The 9,693-nt window shown below is 31.5% G+C and overlaps 2 protein-coding genes across 2 annotated transcripts; both read right to left on the bottom strand.

Annotated features, from left to right (window-relative positions):
* Nucleotides 1-66: 66 nt before the first annotated feature.
* On the bottom strand, nt 67-3,407 carry LOC110624008 (disease resistance protein RPM1). The gene is made up of 3 exons (XM_021769053.2): nt 1,961-3,407; nt 988-1,040; nt 67-276 (listed from the first exon to the last, which is right to left on the bottom strand). The coding sequence occupies exons 1-3, from the start codon at nt 3,405-3,407 to the stop codon at nt 67-69; spliced, it is 1,710 nt and encodes a 569-aa protein (XP_021624745.2).
* Nucleotides 3,408-6,423: 3,016 nt separating this feature from the next.
* LOC110624267 (auxin-responsive protein SAUR67) lies at nt 6,424-6,717 on the bottom strand. The gene has a single exon (XM_021769375.1). It carries the CDS (start codon nt 6,715-6,717, stop codon nt 6,424-6,426), a length of 294 nt encoding a protein of 97 aa, XP_021625067.1.
* Between the last annotated feature and the right edge of the window lie 2,976 nt (nt 6,718-9,693).

Raw genomic sequence — 9,693 nt, 5'->3', positions numbered from 1 at the left:
TTAATTAAAATCAAGAGAAAAATCGAATCGAACCGCTAATACTATTTAATGAGATGAAATCCTAACTCACTCTCTCCCAACAGCCGCCGTCCACCCCGCCTTCTCTCTCTCTTTTCTCTCGACTCCATTCTCACTTGTATAAGCAGTTGCCACCCCATACTTCAACTTCTCCTTCTTCTTCCCATCTCCTCGTGACAAAAGTTGAAGGGCAGCAATTTCTATCTCCTCACAACGACAAAAGCTGGCTCCTCGTAACGAAGGAGAAGACGACTCCTCCTAATGAAGGAGATGATGGCTCATTGCAGCAAAGCTGCTCCTTTGTAATCATAGCTTGTATCCACAGATCTGCCGTCGACAGTGAACATCTCTTTATTTTCTGTTTAAATCGACTGTAGCCCATAGGTGCTGAGTTGTTACTGAGCTTTTGCATGTGGGTTTGAAATTTTGATATTTAATTACATGTATGTGGGATGTGTTGTATGATTGAGATTTTTCCTCTTTGTTTGATCTTCAAAATCTGATTTTGGTTTTCCTCTTGATGGGTCTGTTGAGAAGAGAATGAAAATTGAAAAATCAAATGAAAACTGAAAAATCAAATCGAATTGAAAATTTTTTCAGTTGGATTCAATTCAATTTTTTATATACTTTAATTTAGTTTAATTCTCATAATTTTTAAAATTAAATTTTTAATTTTCTCAGTTTGATTTAGAATCAAACGGATCAATTGTATAACCTTAAACTAAAAAATGAGTCTTTTCGTTTTTTTAACTATTTAATTGAAATTTTTTTATTTGTTTTTAATAAAGGTCAAAGATATTTTCTCAAATGGAGCTTCAACACAAGCACTGTCTCTCTAAAAAGGAGTTGGCATGGTAAGCAAATTGCTGTCATCTGCTAGAATTGAAGTATGATGCTGGTTTGAGAATGGAGTTGGGTACACGAGAAATGAAAGAAATGCAAGAATAGAATAAGAGGGGCTAGGCGAACCAAATGAAATTTGTTTCCCCAGTTGCTATCATCTGTCTTCTCTCTTTCAATATCTGTTTAACAAATAATAAAAACCAATATGAATATATTATATAATCTAAACAAATCAATAAAAAATTTTAACAATTACTCAACACAATTAAATACATCCAACAAAAAACTTTTTTAGAAATTACGATCAACACTGTTTTGAAATAGAGATAATACTACTCTCCTTGAAGTAGATGGGCCCAAATTTAACAAACTCAACCAATTACATCCAATAATCACACAGGAACAGAGAACCGCTGCAGTGGATCCCAGTATCTTTACTAACAAATTTCATGTGAAGATCTTTATACTATGTCTAATTCGAGCCTAATATGCATCTCCCACATTACTGCTAGTTGATGCATAAAAAAACAGAACAAGAATATATATAAAAAGGAAAAAAGTAAAAAAAAAAAAACACAAACCTTTATCTCAGAAATTGAGGGTTTAAAAAAAAAAAAGGAATGCACCATTAGACCTCCAGGTCTGCATTGTATTTCACTCCAATTGATGGCAACCAATAGTTTCTTTCAATAATACAGCAACAATGGAATTATTAGCCTGATTGGAAGTATTGAATAAATTACACCCAGGCCACTTCTCCCTGTTAGAGAGCCCAACTCTCGGACCATGATTCAAGTACTCACTGTATTACAGATTGTCTAAATACTGATCACCATTCCACTAGAGCCATCCTTCTGGCCTTAAGCATCACTCATACAAGATTGCATGACAACAGTGATTGAGCTATGAATCCTCTCCCGTTAACCGCTGCAGATTTCAGGAGCAGTAGCTACCTTGCTTCCCCTGTTGATTCCTTAGTAGATCCGCAAGTTTGAAATATGCTTGATCTTGTAATTTTCTGCACCCTTTGATCTTCTTGCTAGGTCCCCATGTGAATCAAATAAACAAAGCTCTTGAATAGTAGTGAGTTGCTGCAAACCTTCTGGAAGAAACCTCAAATTATGACAAGATTGAAATTTAAGCCTCTTCAAACTTGGAAAAGCCCCATTTACAATCTCAGTCCACTCCACTAGATCCCTTGAAGAAATTAACAATGTTTCCAGTTCCGGATATCCACCTGCCTCGCAAAACTCTTTACTAATGATCTTTGCCTTGTAAGCATTATCTAAAACGAGATGTTTTAACTTGGGAAGAAACTGAAGAACTGAAGATGGGTTCTCCAGGAGATTAGAGTCTCTCAATTCTAGACTAGTAAGGTTTTCAATAGAGGCAAGCCAATTTGGTATTTCAAATAGGCCACCACGTAAACTAAGCTCTTGAAGATGAGGTGGAGGACATAATGCTTCCAATTCAGGCAATGGTGTGCCAAGGTAGGTCCGTTCTGCATTTAGAGAGAGGGAGACAAGGTTTTCTAGTTTACAAATGGACACAAATAACTCACTGGCATGATCCTCAGACACATTTCGAACATCAAGGTTTCGTAGATGAGTTAAAGTACTCAATTCAATAGCAAAACCAGCATCAACATAGACACCAGCGCATGTGTGAAGATTTACCAACGTTCCAATCCCTCTTGGAACTCTAATTCCATCATTATGTATCTTGCAATCGTTCAATAAAAGGTGCCTGAGCTGTTTAATATTCAGAATTTCTACAGGTAGGTGGCGTAGTTTTGTATATGTTACCTCCAAAGTTTGTAGATTCTGAAGATTACCTACAGTATGAGGAAGCTTCTTTATATGTGTGTACCTCAAACCTAAATACCTTAGATGAACCAGATTTCCCAATTCATCAGGCAAGTACTCACTGTTTCCATACAAATCCAATACCAATATAAACTGCAGAGCACAAACCGTTTGCAAATATGCCTGAGAGAAGTGCACGCTCTCATATGAATAGCAGGATGCAGATCTCAAAGAGCTCGCAAATAAGGACCGAATTAGAAGATTTTTGAAGTTAGGAGGCAGAACTTCATTATTACTAATAAGTCCATGGATGGGCGAATTCGCAGCCTTAGCAACAAAATCATGCTCCTCAACTTCAATCAGGCATGATTTTCCATAAAATTTAGAGACATACAACATACTCTCGAAATAACTCTCTTCACGAAGCATCTCAAGGCAAATTAATTCGTCGATAATATCTCCTGCTGTATCTTCCATAATCTCCCCTGGTTTTTCTTGTATTAGACCTTGAGCCAATAATAACCTAACTACTTTTCGTCTCTCCCAATAAAAATTGTTCAAAAGAATGTAGATATAATCAAGGCATGATTTGAGATGATGAGGAAGACTTTCATAAGTAGATTTGTAAGAAGAAGTCTCACCAGTAGGAATGGGGTCATCGGAAAAAGCTTTTTCTGCAGGCATCTCCCCAAAAAACCCCTCACCGGTATCGGAATTACGATTGAAAAAGAAGAGAGGCATGATTATGAGACGAAAAGGATAAGAAACTAAGTGAAAAGAATGTTTGAGACGAGAAAGAGTGAAAATGTTTGTCGGTGTCTGGATGAGGTTTAGATGAAATTTCTTCAAAAGGTTTTTTTTCTTTTTTCCTTTTTTTGACTTTAGGCACAAGAAGGAACTGGGAATTGATTGATAGAAATTATTTAATGCTCCTGATTTCGACATGCTATTCCAATCTGAATTTCAACTCTAATAAAAAGGATACAACTAATAATATATAAAAAGGTAAACACATCAAGAATTCAGTATATACAAGTAAAAAAAAAAAAAATCAATATGAAAAAATGAAAATATAATAATGGTTTTAAATTCAAAAATTTTGATTCAATGCTTTTTCTTACAAGCAAATGTTCCTCTAGATCTAACTCTAGTTTGTACAATTTGGTTACGAGGAATCTGACTAAAAACACCAAAGAAGTTAAATGGGTTGAATGATGAGCATGCATTGGACATTTTCTCGCAAACAGTAGAGAATGAGGAATGATGAGCAAGTGTGTATGTTGGACCTTTGATTTTCGATAAATTTGGAATGCGTGATGAGCCATCGAGATGTAAAAAAAAAAGAGATTTGTAATTTTAATTTAATATATATATATATAATATTCTGCTGTTGAATACAAGTTGGCAAATCCAGATATAAAAGACTTTTAATTCGATTATGAAATGAATTTTTTTATTTTCTTTCATGTAGAGATAAATCTAAAACAGTCTTAATGATTTTTGCTTTGATTTTTTATAAATCTTTTAAAAATTCATAAGATTTGCCTTTGTTTTAAATAATCAAGTTGAATTCTCAAATTTTTTGCTATGAAACTCTTTAAAACTCATCTCTTTCTCCTCCTTCAATTCTTTCATGCGTGTTTGTACTCTCTTCAAAAATGTGAATTGGACCCTCAATTTTCTTTGAATTTTGAGAAGTTTATGAAATGTTTTAAATGTTTTCATTGCATGCAAGGGTTAATAATTGAACTCAAATATTTTTGTTGAATGGACGTTGAAGTTTAGATTAATTTTAAGTGATTTTTTGTATTTTGAATTGTAAATATATGATTTTGAGCTATTGGATGTAAGTTTGGTTGCGTTTTAAAGGTTATTGGACGAGATAAAATCGAATTCTGTATTGTAAAAAAATCTAAGTTCGGCCGTCGAATCTGCCTATAAATGCTGCCCTTTAAATCACCTAATCTGCCTCTGAAAATTTGACTTTCGGATCTCTAAGATGACTTTAGACAACCGAACCTGCTGTTGAAAAGCTCTGTCCAGCTGTTTTCAACTCATTTTATGCACGTTTTTTAATATGTTTTTAAGGATTTTTGAGATAGTTTTAAAAGTTATAAAAATTATATTTGGTCTCTTATTTAAGTCTATCTTTATAGGATCGGATTTGAGAGACCGTAAAGATTAGAAATAAGACAACTGTTTCAGAATTAGATTTGTGTTAGTCAAAATGAGTAGAATTAAACTAAACTATCATTTCACAAGTTGAGTTTACTGTCCAAAACTTAGCAATTTTACTACCTTTCTTGCCCCCAGCTTGTCGGGATCCTAGAGCTACACCTTTGAAATTTCATTTTTATGACACTTAACGTTCAAATTTCTTATGTTTTTTTGAGGAGGATATCCAATATAATAGCATCAGATTATCAAGGAAAATATTTTATTCAACGTTTATTTTTATTTCATAAAAAATATTTTTTATGTGTTCTAACCATTTAAGACATTGGAAAAAAAATTATTTAATAAAAAATATATTCTTCACCAATAAAAATTACTTTGACTGATTTATTCGATAAGCAAGACATCAATTGATTTATCTGATTAATAGTAATTTTTTGTGAGTTTCTTGCTATTTTAATCACTATTATAAAAATTTTCATAACCACTAACGAAATTTTTCATTAGTAAATATTGAAATTCCGTTAATGAAACAATTCACTAATGAATCAGTAATAGATAAAATCGATTATAAAATACCTCATTGATAATTTATTTATCAACAGTTTTAAGATCTGTTAGTGTCACTAACGGATCAATAACGGATACTTTTCATTATTGTCACTAATGAACCACGTGTTCGTGGTTCATTAGTAAAATAACACATTTTTAACAACGATTTTATTAACGGACTGAATTATCCGTTATTGACTCTAATGAAATTTTCGTTAACAATGCGTTAGTAAAGAAATATAATGTTATTTTCCATTATAATTAACTTTTTCCCGTTAAGAATATCAACGGAAAATCTGTTAATAATCCGTTAGTGAATCGTACATTATATATGTTCATTATCACTCTGTACATTATTTTATATATATAAGAACCAAATCAATCATTATATAAACTAAAATATCTTTAAAACTTACAATATTTTATAATTATAATAAATTAACAACAGAACTTAAGTTAAAATAAAATTATCAAATGGCTCAAACAAAATATACATATTAAATTAAACTAGCAAGCTCATCATCTTTATTATCATTATTGTTTGTATGATGATTACCAATGTCAAGGACATCATCATGGTGCTGCTGTGAAGTTGGAGATGCAAGAGGAGGAGGAGGAGGAGCATATGTTTAAGTGGATTTCTGACCAATTTAAATTCAATATGTTTAGCTTGAATTGGACCAATTGCCCACAGTGCTACTATAGATGATATTGTTGCATGAAGTGCAATAGAGGCTTGATATTGTTGATTCTCTAGTTACTGCATATCGTGATTATGAAACTATTAATCGTACTGAATTTAAATGGGTTATAATCAATTTCCTGATCTATCTATAATTATAAAGAATTGAAAATGTGGAATTTTGTTACAGAAAATCAGAAGGTCAAGCTAGGTGCCACAAAACTCAAAGCATTGATTCATAGTAGCCGCAGATGAGCTATTGTTGCCTAATTGTGTGTCCGGAATGAAAAGAAGAATATGATAAACAGCAACTGGTGGTTACTAAGAGATTTGAGCAAAGCCTTCTAATTAACCTTTCTCAACGATTGAGACAACATACTCCATTAACAAAGAATCACATGTCAATCTGATAGGACCTTCATTTGTCAATCCAAATTCTTCTTCAGACAACCTCAACAGCACCTGAAAAATTTCACTGTTAAGATGTCCTAAAGGTATTACAAAACGTTTCTCATCACTAGAGTACACAACAAAATGGCCCTTTGTGACGTAACTGGATTCATTCTCACCACCACCTTTGCTTCTTGGTATTGAAATCCCTTTCCTCCTTGTAAAAGCTATGCTCTTCCACTTCCTTGCCATTTTTATGAAGCTTCTGCTGCTGATCATTTTGATGATGAATCTTCTTGCTGCAAGATTTAATGCAAGGATTAGGAAGTGGGTCACTTTTAATTATAGATTCACATAGGCATCCCAGTTTTCGTTGAGTTTTTCTATGCAGGAGATTGAGATTAGCTGGCTTGTAGAGATGCTTTTTTAGTTGTTATCAATTTTTTTAGGAGGAAGACATATATCCCAAGGTATCTATGAAGTACATCATTTATAAATTGAGTAAATTTCATCTATAGATATATAAACTTTAGACTATTATCGGTGACTATAAATTAATTTGATTTGATCAATTTTTTCGATTTAAATTTAATATTGCTGATAAATGACTAATTATATTTTATTAGAAGTTTTAACCAATATCATTTGGTTAAAACGATATAAAAAAAACGATAGGCGAAAAAAATAAATAACTTTATTGAAATTTTTTAAAATTTTAAAAAGTGAATTTTTAATAAATAAAGAAAGCTATTTATAATATAAATAAAATCTTAATATGTAAAATTACGAAAATATCTAAAATATTAAAAAAAATAATTAAAATACAAAATTGATTTTTAAACGGTAAAATTCACATATCGAATTTTATAATCAGGCTTGCAGCTCTCGTCACACTTTTGAAAATAATGCATCTCGAAATTCTTTTTTTGAAAAGTTATCGTGAGTCTCTATCGGACGTGATAGTAAAAATTACGTCCGATTTAAATTTATTTTAAAATTTAAAATTAATTATTTTATGGATATTAATTTTAATAAAAAGACAGAAGAAAATTAAGTTACATAATCCAACAATATTATATTCCCATCCCATTTTGTGAGGGAATGCTTAATTCGTTGAAAACTATGTAAATAAAAGCACCACCTCATCAGCTAGGTAATAAATTTGGAATGTAGCTCTAGCTGAGGGCTAATTTGAAGAATGTTTTCCCATGGTATCATGCTTATTAAAAAAAATAAATAATTCATCCACCACTGTTGGATGTAGGGGTGAGCATTCGGTCGGTTCGGTTTAAAACCGAACCGAACTGAATAAACCGAAAACTGAAATTTGAGTGTTTATAAAAATCGAACCGAACCGATTTTGATCAGAAACCGAATCGAACCGAACCGGTCTGATTCGGTTCGGTTTGATCGGTTTCGATTTTTAATTTCTATATATTATTGAAAAAACATATTATTATTACTAATCGGTTCGGTTCGGTTTTTTCGGTTTTTTCCTGATCAAAACCGAACCGAACCGAAAAAATCGAAAATTTTGAAATTGAAAACCGAACCGAACCGAAATATATAAAAAACCGAACTAAATTTTCAAATCGATTCGGTTCGGTCAGTTTTTTCAATTTGAACCGAATACTGATCCCCTGGTTGGATGTAATAATAAAGTCCACTGTACAATTAAAATATAATCCTTACAAACGATGTTATAGAAAAGGGCAACCATGAATCTTAAAGTTTAATTTTATAAATAAGGTAAAGACAAAACAGTCATAACCTTAATTTAATTGTGCTAGAAATATAATTACAACCAGGTATTTACTCACATATTGCAGTCATTTTTAATTTTTAAAATATTAAATAATTAATAATAATAGGAACGTAGTATATCTTAAAGATTTTTTTTTAGATGCTTAATTGTGAAAGATAAATTTATAAAGTTATTATTATTCTAATTAATTTAGCAAATATCATCCAAAAAAATGGTTGATGAATATATAGAAATGGTATCTTAATTATTAATTAATTAGATAAATCAATTTGTGGACCCATTTGTGATTAACAACAATCATTTTCCTTTAGTGAGTGATAAATTGAGATCATGTATAAGATGAGGAGGGGTGAGCATTCGGTCGGTTTGGTTTAAAATCGAACCGAACTGAATAAATTAAAAACTGAAATTTTAGTGTTTATGAAAATTGAACCGAACCGATTTGGATTAGAAACTGAATCAAACTGAACCGGTCTGATTCGGCTCGATTCAGTTCGGTTTGATCAGTTTTGATTTTTAATAATTTTTTTATTTTTTGCACTTTATTTTTAATATTTTAAAATTTAATTAAAATATTTTAATCTTAATATAATTTAATTTCTCTATATTATTGAAAAAATATATTATTATCACTAATCGGTTCGGTTCAGTTTTTTTGATTTTTTTTTTATCAAAACCGAACTGAATCGAAATAACTGAAATTTTTAAAATTAAAAACCAAATCGAACTGAAATATATAAAAAACTAAACTAAAATTTTAAATCGGTTCGATTCGATCAATTTTTTCGGTTTAAACCGAATACTGCTCACCCCTAAAGATGAGAACGTCATCCAGGGTTCAATTATATAAACCTTCAGGACGTAATGCTACTTCTACTGCCACCAAGATCAGAGCATTAGACTGTTATTACGCTTCAATCATGGAAACCAAGCTTATCCCTTAGCCTTCATTTAGAATGAGTTATTGGGTTCAAGATTCCCGGTGAGAAAAGGCCAAAAGTGGTATGAGATAGATGAGGATTAAGAAGACAAAACGGTTAGTTAGCTTAAGTTGAAGTACAGTAAGAACATAACTAAACAAACAACAAGTGTTGTTAACCCAACCATGTTCCAAACTAGAAATGACTACAAGACATTTGCTTGTGATTTCAATTCATATAGTGTGGAAGTGAAGTTGATAAAGTATTTCTGAAAGTAATTCCTTGATACTCTGAAACTAACATAGCAGGTAATGGTGAAAGAACATAAGCATTTTGCAATACCCTTAACATAGATATTTTCCAAGAGATCTTGAAGATGTCAGAAGAAGAGTTTGGATTACCAAGTGAAGGTCCAATCACAATGCCATTTAATTCACAGTTGATGAAATATGTAGTCTCAATTTGCTTAACTCTTTAGTGATCAATTGCCTCTCATCGTATTCTAATATTTAAAATATTTTAATTATAAATATTTTAATAAAG

Source organism: Manihot esculenta, chromosome 10 (assembly GCF_001659605.2).
Source record: "Manihot esculenta cultivar AM560-2 chromosome 10, M.esculenta_v8, whole genome shotgun sequence".
Lineage (NCBI taxonomy): Eukaryota > Viridiplantae > Streptophyta > Magnoliopsida > Malpighiales > Euphorbiaceae > Manihot > Manihot esculenta.
The sequence above is the reverse complement of the archived record's forward strand: the minus strand, read 5'-3'. Positions and strand labels throughout refer to the sequence as shown.

What these genes read in the sequence shown, in the direction of transcription:
- LOC110624008 (XM_021769053.2), bottom strand. Translation starts at nt 3,407, where the DNA reads ATGCCTCTCTTCTTTTTCAATCGTAATTCCGATACCGGTGAGGGGTTT. An exon ending in TTTGAGGTTTCTTCCAGAAG is followed by an intron (nt 1,041 to 1,960) that starts GTTTGCAGCAAC and finishes TTTGTTAAACAG; the next exon opens with ATATTGAAAGAGAGAAGACA. An exon ending in GGGGAAACAAATTTCATTTG is followed by an intron (nt 277 to 987) that starts GTTCGCCTAGCC and finishes CTCCTTCATTAG; the next exon opens with GAGGAGTCGTCTTCTCCTTC.
- LOC110624267 (XM_021769375.1), bottom strand. Translation starts at nt 6,717, where the DNA reads ATGGCAAGGAAGTGGAAGAGCATAGCTTTTACAAGGAGGAAAGGGATT.